Source organism: Crotalus tigris, unplaced genomic scaffold, assembly GCF_016545835.1.
Source record: "Crotalus tigris isolate CLP2741 ecotype Arizona unplaced genomic scaffold, ASM1654583v1 scf7180000017659.2616968, whole genome shotgun sequence".
NCBI classification, from domain to species: domain Eukaryota; kingdom Metazoa; phylum Chordata; class Lepidosauria; order Squamata; family Viperidae; genus Crotalus; species Crotalus tigris.
In genome coordinates, this window is record NW_024096546.1 from 433,073 (window position 1) to 454,401 (window position 21,329).

Genomic DNA, 21,329 nt, shown 5'->3' on the forward strand with positions numbered 1-21,329 from the left:
TTGGGGGCTGGAAATGGCATGATTTTGACATAAAAGGATGCTAGAAAAAGTAAAGCTAAATTAAATACTCTCCAGATGGAAGTTAATGGCACAACATAACAGGGTAATAAAAGCAAAAATAAGAAAGATCTGTTTATAAACTATCTGTTTATTTTAAGATATATAACATAAATATGTGAGGTAGAATTATTTTATTTAGAATTGTTTCAAAATCTTTCCTTTCTTTACAAAAAGGACATATGCCAACTTTCAGTTTCCTCTGTATTCTGTTCAGAGGGCATAGAGGAGCAGATTCATACTGTGGTTCTACTGTTATGCTATTTCAGCTTTGTGCTAAATTTCCAATGGGCCATAAATCTTAAACACTTACTGCTTTACTGAATGCTTTACTGCAAATGAGCAGACCAGCGTTATTACCCAATACTGATAGACCACTTATTAAATTTGCTGGCTGCTGATGGCTTTCACCATTCCACAGAGGATGTAAAATGTTGACATCCATTATTCATACAGTGAGTAGATATGAGCTTGTAGCAGGAAACTGCTTCACATAGTTAGAACGGGGCTGTCAATGGAACACAAAAGGACTCCCCATGTTAAATGCCCACTGCCCCTTTCCTAATTTGTCTGTCTTGTAGAAATCCAGAGCCATCCACACAGAATTTCTGTGTTCAGCTTTTTAGGGAGACATAAGCAGAAAGATGGTACAGAAGGAAAATCAGGGACCAGACTGTAGATATATACTGGCATCAATCTGAAATAGCCAGTAAATGTCTTTATGAGTCCACCCCTCACTTGATTTTGCTTCTGGCATTATGACTAGTGAAGCATAATATTGAATGTTGTCGGCTGGAAGGAAAAATTCTCTTTAATATCAGTTAATCTAAGAATGAGTTAAATCTGTTTTACTATGATTAGGGTCAAGATGAGGGCAACCTCAGGAAGATGCAAAATAAAATAAATGTATATTTGTATCAGATTTAGTTCAAATGGAGTAAAACAAAAAGTAAATGGGGTCCTTGTGGATTTTACTCTGTTAGTCATTGCTGGCTATTGGGGATGGTGCTCATTTCCACTGAGCCAGAGCTGTCTGAAGAATTTCCACAGTCATGTGGCTAGCATGATGTAATGGAGTACTGATTTAATTCAAATGGAGACACACTAGTGGAAGGGAAACACTATAACTTTTATTAGAACTTAGTGAAATAAAAGCTCATTTGTCTCCTATTTTTTCTTTTACTTTTTAAGTACCGTAATGTAAAAGGAATACTTCACTAAAGATGTGGGGAATAAGGGATATGAAAATAGGTAAACATCTAATGAACTGCAGCTTAATGAAGTTTGCTACCTGAACAGCACCTGAAGATATTTTCAGATGTTTGATATGAACATTTGCAGACAATATAGGTTTCCTTTCCATTTCTTTAAGCTGAATACATAAACTATGAAATTTGAGTTTTGTGAAATTTTAAAATATGAAATTATAAAATTCCATAGGTATCGGAGGATTGTTTCTAATAACTGCACAGATGGTTTGCTAGAAAAATATGCAGCCAAGCCTGAACAGTGCCCAGGCAAAGCTCCCCGTGGGCTACATATTCTCACATCCACTGGCAAGTTGGTTACAGAACAAGGTTACAACACTACTTTCATAATTCTTATGGAAGAGGTAAGATAATGTCCAATATTAATAATGGCATATCAAGTATAATAATTGTCCTAGTGCAATTTTTGAAAACTTTGAAAACCCAAAGCATCAAACCAAACAATAAGAATACAACTTTTAATTGATACTCCTTTTCCGTGTTTTATCAATGTGTAAATGTTTATTGGTAACACAATTGGGGTGGGTGGATGGATATACTGTATAATAGAAAAGAAAGTAGCAAAGGTTATACAAATTGGAATGGTTATACAAATCAAATCTTAATGCCTTTTACAACAGAACTGATGATTTGATAGTTCAAAATATAACTTCTAATTTAAATTGCATCTTCTATTGATGCAATGTTTTTACTCTGTATCCATCTATGGTGCAAAACTTTGTATGAATGCTTCTATGTAGGAATTCAGAAAAGAGCAGATGCAATATACAAATTAGAAAGCCAGTAGCTGTTTATTAAAGATCCTGAACAGACTTTCACACATAATGAACAAAACATAAAAAGGCAATAACACTGCAGGTGAAGCAAACAAAAAATTAATAAAGATGGATAGAAAGCTGAGACATAGGATTGTGCCTGACGAAACTCTGCAGGGTAAAGAGGATAGGCATAGGGTTTCAATTGCTTTCAGTGCTCTGTGCTGGGATATCCGTACCATGAATGGCTTTGAGATCGGTTAGCCATTTCCTCCATAACTTAGAGCATCTTCTACAGTCTTCTTATGCTGAATTTACAATAGTGATAATAGAATTTATTTTGTCTTAATGATAGCTGATGGATAGAGCTATGTCCCCAAGGAGGAAATGGTCTTATTTTCCCAATTTTGGTGTCTCCTTTCAAATCAGTGCCTGCTTCCCTATGTGCTGCACTGATTATTGTACTGTGCCGCTTGTTCATTTGCTTGTTTTATTTTAAAAAAGGTTTTGTTTTCGTTCATTTTCTTGTAAAAGTGAACTCAGCTATTAGAAGATTGAGGTTGATTTCTGCCTCAGTGATCTTCTCAGCTGTCTGCTTTAATTTTAGAAACAAGCTACTCAGTAAAGAGAGTGCTTCTGTATGGTTTGTAAAGCTAAGAAAATGGCAATTGGGATTAGGAATTTGGCTCGCAGTAAGTCTGGATTGACACATCTGCTACCTCATGAACATTCATTGCTATTTGCTACAGCAACAAATGTGCTATTGTTCGCTAGATTACCACTTCCTATCGGTATCTGCCTGTTCCATCAAGTCTGATAAGGAGACATGCCTCAGATCCCTTCTCTCAAATGTTATCATCTAACAGGATCTAGGAAGTGTGCCTTTTTTGTAGTAGCTTCAGCCTCTGGAACAACAGACTCTGTAGGCCTCCACACTTTTAGTCTTCCAGAAATCAATGAAGAGCTGTTTTTTTCTCCCAAACAGGGGATAGGATCTGGGGACTGTATTGTTGGTTGTCTGGGTAGTCCTCAGATTATGACAGCTATTGGAATCAAAATTGCCAATGTAAGCAGCATAGTAATAAAATGTGCCATGACTGCTCCACTTACTGACATAATTCTGATACTCCTTCTTGCTATTTTTAGCATGGATTGTTAAGTAAGCACCTCAAGTAAGCATGATATTCAACTTCCAGCTGGCTTCCCATTGACTATTTGTGGAAGCTGGCAGGGAACATTGGAAATTATGGTCATGAGACTGCAGGAGGTGTGATGTAATGTGAGCCTGGTGTCAAGCATTCCGATGGTATTGGATCACATTCTACAACTGGAACTCTGAGGATCAGTCATAATTCCCTTTGTTCAGTGTCTTCCTAACTTTGAATGATTGGGTGTAAACTGAGGACTATTAGTATTGAATAATATTTGTTGAGGTTTTGGTATATTATTATTATTATTATTGTTGTTGTTGTTGTTGTTGTTGCTGCTGCTGCTGTTGCTGCTGTTGTTGCGGTTCTTGTTGTTGTTGCTGCTGCTGCTGTTGTTGGTGTTTGCCCATAAATCTATTACATAAGATGGTCAGATATAGAAGTCAAATCAATGAAACAATCAATAAGCAAGCAAGCCTTAATAGTAAAACCTTCTAATTTCAAAGAATGTATAATAATCTGTTCCTTCAATGAATCCCTTAGAATATCCAACCTTTAGAAATGCCACTTTTTACATTTATGTGCATGTTATACTGACCTCAGATTTATGCAGGAAGCATCGTGTGATAAATAATTCTGAGAACTCCAGACAAATTGATATGCCACCTTGTCTTATTAAGCACCAGAAACAAACATGAGTCAAAAGTTGTGGCACATTAGCTAATGTAATTGTGTCTTCGTTGGGTGTGTGTGTGGAAGTTATGGGTAAAGGTTGAATAGTAGCATGGAAGAGGGGAGAAGCAAATTAACATTCAGACACACATAATAAACTCTAATACCTTTCAGCACTGTGTCTGTAAATAAAACACCTATGAAATTATACCAGGTTTGTAAGTAACTCTTGAAGCCTAGGTCTGAAAATTAATATATATTAACTAATCTCATAAATGTCTAAATGGGAAATTACTGTAGTTTTTATAATACTTAGCTATTTCTCTTTAATATATAGAAATAATAGGTTTTATATTCATATGGGTAAATCATTATTTTTATGTTTTATGAATTGCTTAGTAAAGTTGGGCAGGTACATGGGGGAAATGCTTGTGAATTATTAAAAGCTTGTCCCTTATATTGAATGTCTACATCACTGGGCTTACATTTATAGGAAGCACAAAGGTGCTTATTTATTATACAGGACTGCTATCCTTTTGATTTTCCAAGGTGCCTTGTAAGTAACATAGCTTTCTCATGTGCTAGCTATCAGGTTTCAACTGTATTCAGTTTCCAGACTTTTTGGCATATATTGTCACATTCCCATTTGATATTTTATATGACCTACACCATCTAAAATAGGGGTCTGTTGAATATATCCCAAGAATTGCGATAGTTATCCATTTGAAATGTCTCCACTTCATTTCCATTGCAATTTATATTCATAAACCAGGGACAGCTGACATAGCATGTGTGGCGAATGATACACATTTTACTATTTTATATATTCGAGATATAGTTAGAGAAAAGGGATTAGGAGATCACTGCAATGCGGAAAAAGCTAGTAAAAAGATGAAATAAGTTCTGTCAGTATTTAGATATAAGGACACTATTATTTTGTGTTTAAATACAAAAATCCACAGAAAAATGGTATGTGTTTTGAACATTTGCATTCTTAATTTTAAATTAATAACTATTCACAATGATCTGCCTGAGGTTATTAAAAAAAAATCTATTGCCAAGAAGATAATTTTTGACTTGCTGTTCCTTTGACTGAAGAAGAGACATTTCATTTAATTTCTATGAGATTTATTTAAAACTGCTGGTTTAAAAAAGTAATCAAAAAGCAGTGGGAAACTCCTTTAGGACCCTTTGGTCTTAATCAGTTTACCTTGGTCCAAGTTTTCTGTGTTTTGAAGACTGTATTTTATTGAAGGAAACACCGTCACTCATGCTGGGCTGAAAAGTAGTAGTTAGTTTTCTATGATGAAATCACCTTTACCTGTTACCATAGAGTGATGATAAGGTATCCTAGACCTATGCTTTTCCAGAATTCTGATAATTCTTCAAGCTGTGACAGTAAATCTTATCACTACCCATGTGGGCTTGAGGTTGTTGAATTTGTATTTCAACAACCTTTAGAAGACCCCCATATTCAGTGGTCCTAGATTAGATAAGAGACAAAGATGCTTGGGCTGTTCTTGGCATTTCTTCTTTTGGCCGGCAGTTAGCCTATGCTGTGAGAACACATAATCTAAACTGCAGCAGTTCCAATCTTGAACTCCAGTCTTCTCAAGTTTTCATCATATAATACTTCTGTCTTCTTGATAACTTCATTTCTTCTTTTGAAGATGCAGATAATTTAGGGACTTGGAAACATAATTTAAAAGCAAATTAAGTTTTTAACAGGCCACATTTATCTACTAAATGCAAGGGTAAAAGTCATAAAGTAAATAAGGCTAAGCCGTGTAAAGTCTAAATGCCTTGAAGAGAGCAGCCTCTTTGGTGCTATTGTATATAATAGTTTGCTGCATTTACCAAATGATAATGAATTTATTATACAGAGACAAAATGGTCACTTACGCATCACTGCTTTTCTCAAAAGACAAAAAAGCTGGAGATCCACATAATGTCCATATGCTAAATTCAACGTTTTCATGCACATTTAAAAATATATAATACTGTATATATATTATAATATATTTCTCCGTAAAGGGAAAAGTAAAAGACTTGTGCTTCTGTTCAACTTACTGTTGTTGGATAATTTCAAAGTTCCAGCTATCTCTTAGTTCTTTATCCTAAAACCAGAGTTAGGCTGGGCTTCAAACAGCAGCTGCAAGTAGAGGATTACCCTTATTAAGAAAGGGCAGAACACTAGGCTAATCAGTCTGGACACCATTGGAACACTTTGAGAAGCAGTGTACTCCAACATATCTTTTCCATTAGAGAATAAATTGTCTTGTTACTTTCTCTTTTTTTTTTCATCCCTGTTATATATTTAGACTTAATACATTCAATAATTTAAAACCAGTCTCTATATGGCTGACAAACCAAAGGGCTTTCCTCTGCTTGCCAGACATTACACTTTGATAGGACTGCTAGAAAAATCAAGATGATTAGCAGATGCCAGCAGAGATATGGCAAAATTTAACTCTTTTCTGTTACATGGAAGTCATGTTGATTTTTGCAATTCTAATATGGTAGTCAACACAATTGCCTAAATTTGACTAAAGAAAAACAAATTTGAACTCGCAGTTCTTTCTCTCAGTCTAGTTTTATATACCTTGAGATGTGAAATTATGAAACTGGGATGTTGCAACTAATCTTTGCCTTCAAGGCCTGCTGATCATCTCTATCCCATATTCTTCCTTTTGATTGGCTGGTAACCAAGCCCCTGTTTTCTCATATATTGCCTATCTCCATATTTCTGGCTAGAGTTTTTGTTGTTGTTTTAGTAACTCATATATCTGAAAAAAACATGAATTATTTTAGGGATGAAGCACTCATAGTGGCAGGGTATCCAGGTAGCTTAAAAATTTATGAAGCAAATCCTTCTGTCAATTTCCAGGACTTGTATATTCTGCTACAGAAAGAGGATAGTATGTTTGTCTTTGTACTTCTACTCTAGAAATTTATAAGAAAATGAAGCATGAGTATAGTACAGATTTCATTCTGGGAGGGCCTGGAGTTTGCAGAATGTAATATATTACTCATGGATCTCATGGAAAGAAAAGAAAATTGATTGCAACAGCTGAAATCCAACAGCTCAGTTGGAATTTCCTTCTCTCGTGCAAGTTGTATTATTATTAGTGCTATTAGTATTAATACTAATAGTAATAATATTATTACTATCATATTACTATCACAATATGATTACTATCTTAGTGCCTAAGAAAGATTATTTTAAAAGATTCATAACTTATCTCTAACCTGGAATTATACAATAAACTGTAAAAGCTGAGAAATTGATTCATGCATACCTAGCCATTAGTGGACTTAAGTACAGGGAAAATATATAGTAAACCTGAACTATATGGTGCAATCCATACTATCTCCTCTGTAATATAAGTGGACCTTATCAACCACATTAATAAACAATGGTATTCCTTCTTACAGGGTGACCTCCAGAGGACAAATATCCAGTTGGATTTTGGGGATGGTACTGCTGTATCCTATGCTAATTTCAGTCCTATAGAAGATGGTATCCGACACATTTATAAGAGCACTGGAATCTTCCATGTGACAGCTTATGCAGAAAATAACTTGGGTTCTGATTTGGCAGCACTTTTTTTGCATGTGGTTTGTAAGTAGATGGTCTCCAAAAAGTCTCTTGGTTTGATTGAATGCAGAGTTCATAGCTCTGGAAGACTTGCCTCTTAAATCCAATTTCTATAATCTGATTACTTTACCATTTTAGCTCATTCTTCTCTATATTTTTAAACACTGTAAAAGTTCAAATATTTCATATTAATAGAGTGCTATTTGGGCCTACAAACTTTAATAGATTCTACTCCTAATAAGAGAATTGCAGGGACATGATAGACTTGCATATTGTTTTTCCAATTAGTTCCACATTTTGTTCAAATTCAAATAACATACCTTATATAGTATAAAGTATAATGTTGCAAAAACATACCATATTTAATGAAAAATTGAAAATATTAGAAGCATTTATCAATTTAAATTACTATTTATTCTAAGAATAGTAAAATATTATAAAGATAGCTTAAGAATATTTTTGTCATAATTATCTAATTGGATTTCATCCATGGTTTGATACTGTGCTCTCAAAATTGTCATTTTTTTGTATGAGTAATCATTTACCTGAGATGGAAAACATTCATATTTCAGTGTGAGAATTCTTAGTGCTTTAGTACAAAAACAATGACCAATGTGAAAAATGCCTGTATGTAAATTCAGCTATTTGATTGTGTCATCTTGCAACTTTATGTACTGCATGTACTTTTTAGGTTCACATTGTGACATTTTGTACTTTTTATAATAGACATGTACTCTTTTTGTACATTGATTAGAATTCTTGTAGTTTGATAAATACAGAAGTGGGTGTTAGTTTGGCATAATTGTGGAATTTGGTGCCCTGAATATGTCATAATGTTCTTTTTAAATTTGTAAGCATACAGAGTTAATGTGAAGTGCAGTACATTCAGTAAATCATGCTGGTCTATTAACCTTGGAAACAATGTTGATGGAGGCTGTTATTCTATATACACTGCCTGTATAATAAATCTTATTGAACTCAGGGGGTCTTTCAAGCATACAATAGCCTGCCGTCTTTAGGGACTGGTGAGTATTGTAATATGATTGGAATATTTGAAGTTAGTGAATCATACATAAACATTACTGCAATAATATTGAATAGTCTATTGCTCTATGATTAGAGGATAGGATAAGATAGGATAGGATAAGATAGGATAGCCCATATGTACTTCATATATAATCAATAACATTGTAGGAGGTGGCTAAAAGAGGCAAGATAGCTTTATTTGTACAGAGAGCAAATAGATTTCACAAACTACTTTATCAGTGGATCCAGTGTTAACCTTTTTAGTCAGGCTGCATTTAATTTTGCAATTCAAGATAATTATCATCACACCAGGTTCTTGGGAAGGACTTGATAGATGGACAAAATTGCCAAATCCAGTCTAAACATCTGGCTAGCTGTGTGACCAACCATAATACAATAAATTTATATGCTGCACAGCTGCCAACAATTCTGACTTCTTTATGAATTGTTTAAAACATTTCAGGCAAGAAAAGAACACAAAGCAAAAACTGGAATAAAAGTAGTAGGCGTTCTTCCAGGGTCCAAATAGATGGTATTGATCAATTGATGGAACCTGGGGAACATCAATTCTACTAGACTGTAAAATAGATTGACTCCCACTGCTATCTGGACTAGGAGTGACATGATAGCAATGTTCCAATATCTAAGGGGCTGCCACAAAGAAAATGGGTGCATGTGTCAATCTATTTTCCAAAGCACTTAAGGCAGGACAAGAAGCAATGGACAGAAACTAATCAAAGAGAGAACCAACCTAGAACTAAGGAGAAATTTCCTATCAGAACAATTAATCAGTGGTACAACTTTCCTCCAGAAGTTATGGGTACTCCAACACCGGAGGTTTTAAATAAGAGATTGTTCAGCCATTTGTCTGAAATGTTATAAGGTTTCCTACTTGAGCAGGGGATTGGATTGGAAGGATTCCAAGGTCTCTTCCAACTCTTGTTATTCTGCTATAGATAAGATTAGCCAGGCTAATATTCTGGTAGATATGAAGTCCTTCAAGTAACTAGGCCCCATGCCATATAAGACTATAATAATAATAACACAAACCTTGAATTATACTCAGAAGGAAATTGGCAACCAACGCAGCTAATAAAACAGAGGTGTTACATGGGCATATGGAGGCATGCTTGCCATTGGCATGCCACTGCTTTCTAGATCAGCTGAACCATCCAGGTGGTCTTCCAATTTTTTTTAATTTCAGTTTGTTTTCTCTGCTTATAGAAGCAGTGTTTATCAACAAACTGAACTTTAATTATTCTAATTAATTTCATAATCTCTATAAAATCATGGATTTTCATGACCCTTTATTCATTTTTATAGAGATTATCAGCAAAACATTTTTAATCCTTCCAGTCAGTTTCTAATCAGTTTCATAATTGATATCATGCATACTTAGAAACAGGAAGAATTGTTCTTCTAAAAGAATAAAGATCAAGAGAAGCTAAGAGCAAGTCAACAAACAATGAAATGTGAGTCCCCCTCTTTGTGCTGCCTGTTTCTATCCGAATCCTAATCTCATTTGTTTAAATCACTCTTCACCAAAGACAGCAACTGATTCTCTACAACTGTTGGTATATTAAAGACTTGTCCTGAAGAAACAACATATTATATACCTACAGTATTATAGGGTAACTTGGTTTGAAGATCTTATAGAAAGACTTATAAACTGTGATGCTCTTGTGCTGATTTTAGTTTTTCTTTTTCTTTTTCTTCTTTTAAAATGTAAAACATATTACTACCATATGTGATTCTGTGATTATTTTTTTTAAGAAACAGGAGACATTTGCAGTTAGCTTCAGAGAAACAGCAGCCCTCACAATCCTTAAATTCAACTTTTTAGTATTCTCTGATATCTATGGTGCCCTTGGAAACACACTGTTTGCTTGTCATATTCAGTGGTCAAAGCTCCATCATTTTATTCTAATTTTTGTGCTTGGAAATATATGAACATGATATATATTTATTACACTAGCATGAGATAATTGCTTTCCCATTATTATTTCCTTCTTTCCTACTATAATTTTATTTCTCATTTCTCCTCCTTCTCCTCCTCCTCCTTTCTTTTCGAAAGAATAATTCAAAAAGTCCCTTCTAAATGTAAAACATTATATTTGAACTGACCTGGATAATATCTATGATGACTAATTGCAAGGTCTCACCTGCTCCCAATTAGAGCATTTAAACTAACTGGAGCACCCAAACAACTGCAAGAAGCTATCAGCTATTCCAAACATGCCTGATGTACAATAGGGACAAATAAAAATTCACTTCAGCATGTGAATGTTAATGGAAAACTAAAGGAGGAAAAACAGATGGATAGACAAATTATATTGCAGTTAAAACTTCACTCTTTTCCAACTGTTTTTATCCCTTTTCTGTCTCTTTTTGTCCCCTTATTAGCAACAAAGTAAATGACTAATTTCTTCACATGAAAACTTAAATAGCCATCTGTTGCATTGCACTGGGAGCACCAGAGCAAATTCTTACCAATAAGTCATACATTTTTCTCTGCCAATATATATTTATTTTAAAAATACCTGTGGTGGAATTTGGTCCAGATACCCAGGAGAAAACTGCTGCATTCAATCACAATATCTGAATTATTTTCTTCAACAACAGAAGTTTATGGCAATGTAAATGAATTTGAATAATGTTCCCATTCTCCAGCCCAAACTTGCTCCAGAAGGATACCATGGTTGATAGTTTTGAGAGACACTGATAGAAAAAAAGAGCTATCATGTATACTAACTCCATTCAGATCATAACAATTATGATCCACTACTGGGATCAAAGTGAACATATAGACAATATAGATGTAGATATATACAAATATTTCCCCATGTACATACATCAGTATAAATGCATGTATGTATGTACCACTACCAACTCAGGTATTCCCCAACCTATATCTGTGCATTAGTTTTTATCCTTTGAATGACTTCTTCACTTACCCTATCAATTTCACTATTACATTCATCATATTTTTCTTGCTTATTACCATTGATTTGAAGTGTATAGTTCTGTTTTCTGAATTATTAATGATGCTGTCCATTTGGTCTTGGCATCTGCAAAGGTGATAAGCATTATGTATCTTTTCATCTTAATCTTTGAGAAAAAAAATGAATTATGTTGCACCCATCTTCCTCTTCCCAATTTGAAAAAGAACCACTGATGAACCATAACACTCTGATTATGGCCTAATGTGTAGTCACTTAATTAAGAAACCATACAACCATACATATTTTCTATTTTGTTAAGAAAAATATCAGGGGATATTTTCATTTCAGTTTTGTTGAAATGAAAGAAATATTGCATTTAAAATGTTCCAATAATTTGTGGAAGGAAATTAACAGATCAAATCTGGTAAGATATATTCCAGAGAAATCCATGCTGACTTTACCACTTTGCCTCGTATCTGTTTTTTTTAATTAATCAATCAATCAATCAATTAATTAATTAATTTAAAAGCCCTTAAGAACCCAGTTTATGAACTGTTTTACAATATATCAGATCCATCTGTGGTTTTCTGGATCTTCTTTCTTTCCTTTTTGAAGAAAGAGAAGAATACTGCCCTGCAGTCATTTGGGATTTTATCTGTTTTCCAGGGTTAATTTGTATTTCAGCCATTTTCCAAAAACTTGGGAAAAAAATTCTGCATCTGAGATAGTTGCTATTGCTAGTGGGTATTTTAAACTTTAGACTAATTTATATTGTTTACATTGATCACAGTTTGATATAATCACAATATAATAGCATTCATTGCAATAGTCTTCCTCAGCTTGCTTTCCTTCAGATGTGACATCTTCATAATTTTTAAATAGTTAGCACTGTTTATTATTTTATAGTTATTTAAGCAGATAGAAGTGCCAAGTAGAAAAAGGGACTGTTACATGTTTTTTTTTAACTGCTTAATTTTATTTTTCTTTTAATTACCTTTAAGATATGGATAAAAACAGGTCTGTTTTACAATACATATTCTCTTTCTACAGGTCCAGTGGAACGTGTCCACCTGAGTGCTCCTTTTGTGGCCATCAGAAATAAGGAAGTCAATCTCACGGCTGTAGTTTGGCCAAATCAGTCAGGCACTCTCACTTACTTCTGGTGGTTTGGCAACAATAGCAAGGTTCGTTCCATTTTTAGAAATATATTTATTTTCTCTGACAGGATTAACTATTGATTCATCTTTATTCTGGAAAAAGAATGCCACCTGGAACTGCAATAGAACAGTATAATTTTCTATTACTGTCAAAACAGCTTCTTCATTTCCCAAACTTTGTTTCCTTTCTTTTTTTCCCTTTTATCCTACCTCATGTGGCTGTTTGCAGGAGTCTCTGCAATGTACAGTTGTCTGTTATTGGAACATTATGTTTAGAAGCTATTATTACTACTAGAATTCAAAATTATACCCATTGTATATAGTAGATAATTCTGGGTTTCTGCTCAGCATTTAAAAACGGCTGATGATCAAATAAACAGTATTTCTAAGAGGGCTAGCTTGTGCATAGAATTTTAGAATTTGACACATATTTTAAAGCCACTGGGAATCAAATCACTTTTGGTCTCTGTGAATTCAAATTAAACAACTTTGAACAACTCTGTACTTGTCTGCCCGTGCTGTGTGTTCTGTTTTTGGACACATGTCAGAGGTCTACATGAATGCCCAATGACAGTTACTAGTTACATATACAATTATCAGCTAATGTATTTCTAAACCTAAATTTGAAATAATAATGAAGTTTTGTTTGATTGCTGAGTCTGATACTCTTTGTAGATGATAAATGTGTACGTCAGTAAGATTGTTCAACAGCTCCAAGATTTTTTGGCTTTTTTTAAGCACATAAATATACAGTTGTTTCAAACTGTGCACTGAAATTCTTTGGAACCCTAATAGGGGTTCTGGAATGTATACTAGACACAAGCTCCTACAAGATATTATTTGCCACCCACTGATCTTCCCATCCATTGATATATATATTTTAAATTCAGACCCTTGCCTGAAAGTACACCTGAGTCCAAGAATACTTCCTGTAATCTACTAAAATATAAAAGGGTCTATAGTACATGTTCAGGGAAAAGAAGGCAAGGATTTCCTTGGTAGACTAAAACTGGAAAATTTAAAGAATCATGGCAGTAATACTTAGTAATAAATACTATTGGATCTTCTTTACAGCAAAGCACTAAATTATCTGGATCAATATTATCTGCAGTAACTGGCAACAGTTCCTAGGAAATGAGAGAAATATTTCCCAGCTATACCTGGAGATGTTAGGTATTATATCTATGAACAGCAAAATGTATATTGTGTAATTAAATAAAGCCTTTTTTAAATTATACTATAAACTTGAAATAATGTTAATTGCCTGGTTTTCCTTTAGAAGACTAATTGTTTAGGAAGTTATAGCCATTGTAATATTTAAAAGAGCCAAGAAAGTCTTTAGATCCACCACTCTTCCAAAATCATATTCTAAAATACCCTAAAAATATATTCAAGCACCTAAGAGTTGAAAAATATTTCCAATGCTATTTGCAGTTCTTTAGTCTGTTTTATTGGGAGACTCAGAAAGAAATGTAGAAACAAATAGGTTTACACCTGTTTTCAGTTTGTGAATTAGTACTGGCCAGCCATTTACACATTTACGGTATATCACTCATGCATAACTGTTCAAATGCTAAACTGGACTTCCAGAAGAAGCAAGACAGGACCAAAATTTGGTCAGTCCCATTTTTATCAAATCTCCAAGGACTTTTTCTATCACAGTGTCTTTGCCTCATCCAGCTGATCTGTTACTATTGTGGAAACAATATGTCTGGTACCTTGTTGACTTTGATTTGGAACTGTCATCTTCTTCGGGTTGCAGAAATAAATCTTGTTGAATAAACATTTTCATTTTAATGATAGGAAGGATTTTATGTATTTCATCCTTCATACATGTCCATTCCCACAAATGTATGGCATGCAGTTAGACATTGTCATTAGAGATAGGTATTCTGGTTGTCCCAAATGTGCTTTTTTCCCCCATAGACATTTAATGACTGTTATTTTCTCAGACATTGTCATCCTATTTACACATTAAGCAATTTTAATTACATCAGTACTCATTTTTTGTCATATAGCAACAATTTTGTAAAAGAATATTTAACCCTCAAGTGGCAATGCTGGCCCAGAGTATGCTGTACCGATAGTTGCTTTTTTATAGTATTTTCAGAGTCTTTGCAATATTGGTCTTCCCTAAAATTTGGTACCCCTAAGTCAGTACCTACTGGGCATTAACCTAAAGCCAGTCCTGCATCTAACATTTTATTCAATGGGCATAGGAGACTTTTCAAATTATTTTAAACATAAATTTATATGAACAATAGATGTATAAGCTTATCAGGCAAAGGAAAACAGGAGATCAAACCTAATTTTTGTTTTAGCTCCAAATGAATATTTCTTTAGCATTATTTTTCAGTATCTGGAAAACCAAGTTTTGTATCTGCAATTTAAATGTTATCTATGCATCACCAATAAACCTCAAATTGTGAGTTCAAAATATGGCCAAAATAGAGGACAACGTAAAGCTGGCAGAAAATTTGGTTTTGCAAAATGATGATAATCATAGGATGATAGAACTGAAAACTAAATAGGGCTGCCATTTAGCCAGTTTCATAATTTTCCACTGATAAAAATCTACTTATTCACAACATGGATTAAAAACAGCTGCAGGAGGACTGCTGTTCTCCCAGGGCTTTTGTGCTTTGTTGACTCTTCAGGGGTCCCCTAGTTGTTGTCACTCTCTGACTTCTATTTATGCAGTCTCTTCAAGCAAATTACTTTAGAGACTATTGTCTCAAGTGCCAGGAGTTCCTGAGATTTGGAAAAGGATCTCAAAGTTCTCCAAAAATCTGCAGAAAAATATTATCAGTAAAAAAGAAGGAACCCAATCTAAATATCCTTGTTTAAAACAAAAGACAAAACAGTTTCTGCACATTGTATGAGCACATTGGAAATCCTGATTGCAGAGATCTTTGTCTGCAGACAGATTGCAAATCACACAGCAATGCAATTAACCAAGCACAAGATACTTTGTGAATTTTAAATTTTGTAATTTCTTTGTATCATAAAGAAATTACATGCTGATAAGAAAAAAATTGTAAATCATTAGAAATAGCACTAGTCTATTGAGTTTGTCCATTTCTCCATTCAGACTGGCTAAACATATTTTTGCTTTACATGTAATACATAAGTGAAGGTTGCAGACAAGCAATCTCTCATTTCACCAGTCACTTTTCAGTTTTCAAAGAATATGGGATCATTTCGTCAGATTCTGTCTTTGAAAAGGGCAGCATGGCGGCTCAGTGGTTAAGACACTGGGCTTGTTGGCTGGAAAGCCAGCAGCCCAGTTTCAAGACTGCGAGCACCATATGGTGGGGTGAGCTCTCATCCTTGCCCCAGGTCCTGCCAACCTAGAAGTTCCAAAGCATGCAAATGCGAGTAGATAAATAGGCATAACTTTGGTAGGAAGATAACAGCACTCCATATCATCATGCTGGCCACATGACCACAGAAATGTCTTTGGGCAGTGCTGGCTCAATGGCCTTGAAACAGAGATGAGCATTGCTCCTTCTAGTTCACAACAACTAGCAGAGTAAAATCTGCAGGGACATTTTTACCTACCTTTGAGAAAGATCAGAAATAGCTTGTGCTGTGTGCTTGATTTTCTTTCTCTTTTTTTCTCTTCTGCTTTAATCTGAGTCTTAGATTCTTCCTGAACATGTCCCTGCTGTTTTCTCAGCAAGGTTTTTCAGAACTGTTTTGTTCTTGCCTCCTTCCTAGGACTGAAAGACACTGACTGGCCCAAGGTCACCCAGCTGTTTTTGTGCCCAAGGCAGGACTAAAATTCATGATGTTTTCTAGACTTTTGCCTTAACAACCACACCAAACTGGCTCTCCATTACAACTTAATGTGTATCTAAAAGGTTGTCTTCTTCCCTTCTTGCTAGCTGGCTAACAAATGGTAAACTAAGAAGAATCCATCATACAGCACAAAGGATTTCCCCTTTCCCGTGTAATGCATAACAAACTCCATACTGAATAGTAGTAAAAGCAGGCAGGGCAAAATCCTGGACCGATTCTTACTTATCCTGCCATTTTCTAAGACACTGTATTGCACAACCTTCATTGGATTAGTGTAGTTCAGTCAGTTTCTGATTCAACTAAAGCCATGAGGTGACTGGTGCAAAGAAAATTCTAGTCTTTGTTTAACTTCATTGAACCATCCTATATTAAGAATATCTTTGTAAATTATACAATACAATTTTGGACAATGATTTTATTTGCTTATTTAAATAGGAGTATTGTAGTGAAGTGCAAGTCCTCTATTTTAGCAATATATACAAAAGGCTAATTTGCTTGGAATAGCATCACCTCAGTTTAATAAATGAATCTGGATATCTATTAGGCTTTGAACAAATGAACCTTAAACTCCTTGATTTAATTTAGAGCTAGTTTCCAGACTTCAGTGCTGGAATTAAATTTGAAGGAACTACCAGAATGTTAAATTTCTATGATGAAGGTGAAATCAGCCATGATAATGCAACATCTACCAAGAAATTTTCAAAAGAAAACTGGATTTCTTGGTAGCATGACAAATAAAAGTATACAAACACAGAGCCAGGAAAGTTGTATCTGAGGAATTGTGAGGATATAAGGAAAGAAACTTGAGAAAAGTTTACATGGAGGAAATAATTTCTAAATAATCACAGCCAAGGGCATCCTACAGAAGAGTAAAAAGAAAGTTGAGATGCCAGCTAGCAAGTTCCACTCCTACTTTACATGTGGTACACCTAAGGGTAAGGGCATGGGCATTACTTCACATCAACTTCTCTCTCCTGCACAGAGATCTCTGTCACAGTTCTATATAATATTCATCCCTTAAATATATACCCTATATTTATAATCAAGGAGAAGTGTTGATAATAAGCAATTTGGGAGGAAAACATGCAAGACTTGTCCCTATCAATGAACCTCCATGCCCCAAATGGGTATCACTCTGTCAAGAATCCTTTTTCAAACAGCAATTGAAAACTTATAATATAGCAGGAGATTGCAATGGGCCACAATTGCAGTTGTACAAATACTCCTATGGAAATTTCACAGTTCACAGCATCCTTCAGACTGTGCTATGAAGAATAATTGGTAATCACCCTGCAATTGTACAATCATTATTGCTGGTGAACAATTGCTATATATTTTTTTCCAAGGGGAAGATCTCATATTGCCTTGACAATGGCTTTACTTGGAATGAAAAGAAAAAGATAGAACAAGTCTTTAGCTGGTTCATTCTAAAAGATTGTATCCCAGCCAGATGAGCTTTGTACAGAGGCCAATTTCTGTAGAAATGGATTCAGCTATCAATCATCACTGATTTGTTCTCGCATAAAAGCAATGTGATGCAGAAGATTACCTAAGTTGGTTTTAGCTATCATAGATACTGCTCTCATTTGTATTGCTTCTCCATCAAAAATACAGATTTAATGATATACTCATATCTACAATTGTACTTATGATTTTTGTCTTACAGTTCTAAAATTCTTGGGCAATAGCTAATGAAATGACTATGAATAAATTAATGAATTGTTGCTAACTGCATGTCACTTTTACAGCCATTCATCACCTTGGATAGCAGCATCTCTTATATCTTTACCAATGAAGGACAGAATACTATCACAGTGCAGGTCTCAGCTGGCAATGTCCTGATTCAGGACACCCGAAATATTGCTGTGCATGGTGAGTTGACAAAAGGCAATTGAAAAGGTGTGCACACCTGTTTCTTCAAACCTAAGTTTTGAAATTTAAGACCTGGCAAAGAGATCTAAAGTATACTTACAAGGTAGAATTAAATATATATTTGGTAATAATTGTTTAGGAAGGAGATATGAGAAAGAATGAAGGATGTAGCACTCAGACTCACTACATCTTCCAGAAATACTTCAAAACAAATTATTTTAATGATTGGATAGTATAATATCACAGCAAGATCATAGTCATAACCATGCATCTATCCTGCTTTATTGGAGAAAAATCACCTTGAAAATTAGCTTTTGGCTTCCTGAATATAGTACCAATCCATCTTTTAAGTTATACAGTGTTAGGAATATTAGAAGCTGTGAAAGACATATGTTTGTCTTAATCATGGCATCTTTTATTTCTGGTCTTGTTGGAAATAAAGTCTTAAATGTAGACATTGAATGATGATGTGAATTATTTCTCCTAGATATAACTCAAGCATTGATGCACATTCTGTAAATCAGAGGCATTTGCAGAATGGATCAAGGGAAGATGGATGGCAAAAGCAGCCACTCTAATGCAAGTTATGCCCCTTTTATATGTATGTTGTGAAGTCAGAAATAGGTAGCAAAGTGGTAGAGCTTGTATCACAACAATGTAATATTGTCTTATGATTTGGGCAGTAACACTACCTTCTACATATATTTCTGACTCTATCATATGTGTAGCATTGTTTGGAGCACATGGATGTTTTTGAATGAAAGTGCAATCACAATGTACCATCAAAAAGGGACACTGGTGCTTCTGATGGATTTTGGGAAAAATTATGAAAACATATCATATTCATAAAGTGGCAACTCCCAATTATTTGACATTGTACCGGGCATAAATCATGTTAAGCATATAAAGAGTTAATAGTATGAACAACTGTACATAAAAATTATTCTTCATTCCAATAGAAACTCTGGATCAAATGTTCATGCTGTGCTCTTTTATAAAAGATCCACTTTTGAAGGTTGGAATATATAAGCTGAGACAGAACTGTGCTTAGTACGAGTGCACATCATACATTCATATTCATGAACGCACACACACATTTGTACAAATACACACACACATATATAAAGTATATTTATTCATATATAGACACATACATATAATACATACTCATTCTGCATTTTAAGATCATTTTCATCAGTTTGATAGATTTTTAAAAGATTCTTTGAAAAGAAAAGAAAGTTATAAAACTTTTATGAGAGAAAAACAGCATTATGGTACTCACCATAATCACGAGATTGCTGATGAGTATTTCATTGTCCATTTGTCCAGCTGTATGTAATCTTCAAGTTTTATTAAATTCCAAAAGAAAACATTCTGCAGACAATCCATGGAATTTTTTTTAGATTCAGAAGTTAGGAAGGATGAAGAATGATGGAAAGACTTATTATAGAAAATAGTGGTAGCACAGCATCTTCTGACACTTCTCAACAATAAAGAAAGCTTAGAGTTGCAACCCAAATAAATTATAAAGAATTCTACATATGAGATGTAAAAACTGAGTACTGCTTTGCTGGGGAAGAAAACTTTTAGAAAATTGTGTATCAGTGATAAGGCTTTGAGAACCAGTTTGGCACAGTGGTTAAAGCACCAGGCTAGAAACTAGATGATCATGATATCTACTCCCACGTTAGGCATGAAGCCAACTTGGTGACCTTGGGCCAGTCATGCATGTACATGTACATGTACGTGCACACACACAGAGGAGGATTTTACATTATGTTTCTGTTATCAAGTAAACAATTGGACTTGAAATAATAATGACACTTTACAGAGAATATTCTGATGATTAAGTATAAAGTGTGGTATAAAGATTCTTTTCACATCTCTAATTCTCAATAAATGTGTCGATTTACTTTTTAGTGAATTGGATCTTGTTGGCAGGAAGATAGCTAAAAGTAATATGCATTGCATTATATATTGGCACATATTTCTGTCCATATGCATCATACTGAATAAAAAGGAGATGGCCTAATAATATAATCAAACATTTTCATTTCTGCAGTGAGACATAATTCATTTTTATATGCATCAACTTACCTTTTGCCCACCCCATCAGTACTATTTAATAGCTGTCCTTGATTGTTCTGTTAAAACATACAATTTGATTATAAGTCTTTGAGGTCTGTACTCAAAGTTGGAGTACTTGGAGGCCCAGTCTTGGGTTTTACTTCTGTGCGCTAAATCATTAGTATCAGGTCATAGATTTTCGGCTTCTAAAATTCCCATTAGGTTAATATATGAAAACATAAAAACATATAAAAACATATAAAACATTTAAAAACATCTTCAAACATAAAAAAAGAGAGTGAAATATTGAAAATAGGAAGATGAGGAAGAGCAGAACCATCTACGCTATCTATCTATCTATCTATCTATCTATCTATCTATCTACCTATCTATCTATCTATCTATCTATCATCTATCTATCTCAAATTAGCAGAATTAACACTGCTAATCACACTTGGTCAATAAATAATTCTATTCTACTCTATCAGCAAAGATGAAGAATAAAGCAAACAAATAAGACAAGAACCCTACTAAAAGCCAAAAGTCCATTTATAAACTTGTCTACCACTTAAATTAGCCTTGCTCTACTGCAAGGATTTAATTTGGGAGTGATTTCTTCATGTCTCATGAACTGCTGTACCCTGATTTGTCTGTCATTACCTTAATCTGATTTGTTCTGCATTATGTAGTCTTGGCAGCACATAAGGCTAAAACAGGTATCTCTTTGCTTTTGGAAAACAGAGTACTGGTACTAAGGATGTACTGAGTGGAGCACAAAGCATATCAAATACAACGGAAGAAAAAACTAGTTTATGGAAGCTGCTGTTCATTTTACTCTTGGTCCTGTTTAATTGTGAAACATATTGATGAAACCAAAACAGTTTAGAATGTTAGGCAAGAGACAAATGTCACACAAAGGATTTATACCAGTATCTGATTAGTTTCTTAGTGAAACTATTTTTTAAA

At 34.3% G+C, this 21,329-nt stretch overlaps 1 protein-coding gene across 1 annotated transcript in view; it reads left to right on the forward strand.

Moving 5' to 3' along the window:
- Positions 1-21,329, forward strand: part of LOC120304818 (VPS10 domain-containing receptor SorCS3-like) — a 319,187-nt gene that overhangs the window by 288,661 nt on the left and 9,197 nt on the right. The window contains exons 17-20 of the mRNA XM_039335790.1: positions 1,498-1,669; positions 7,336-7,522; positions 12,517-12,650; positions 18,173-18,296. Of these exons, the coding sequence (XP_039191724.1) occupies positions 1,498-1,669; positions 7,336-7,522; positions 12,517-12,650; positions 18,173-18,296 (617 nt within the window). The remainder of the gene's footprint in view (positions 1-1,497; positions 1,670-7,335; positions 7,523-12,516; positions 12,651-18,172; positions 18,297-21,329) is intronic.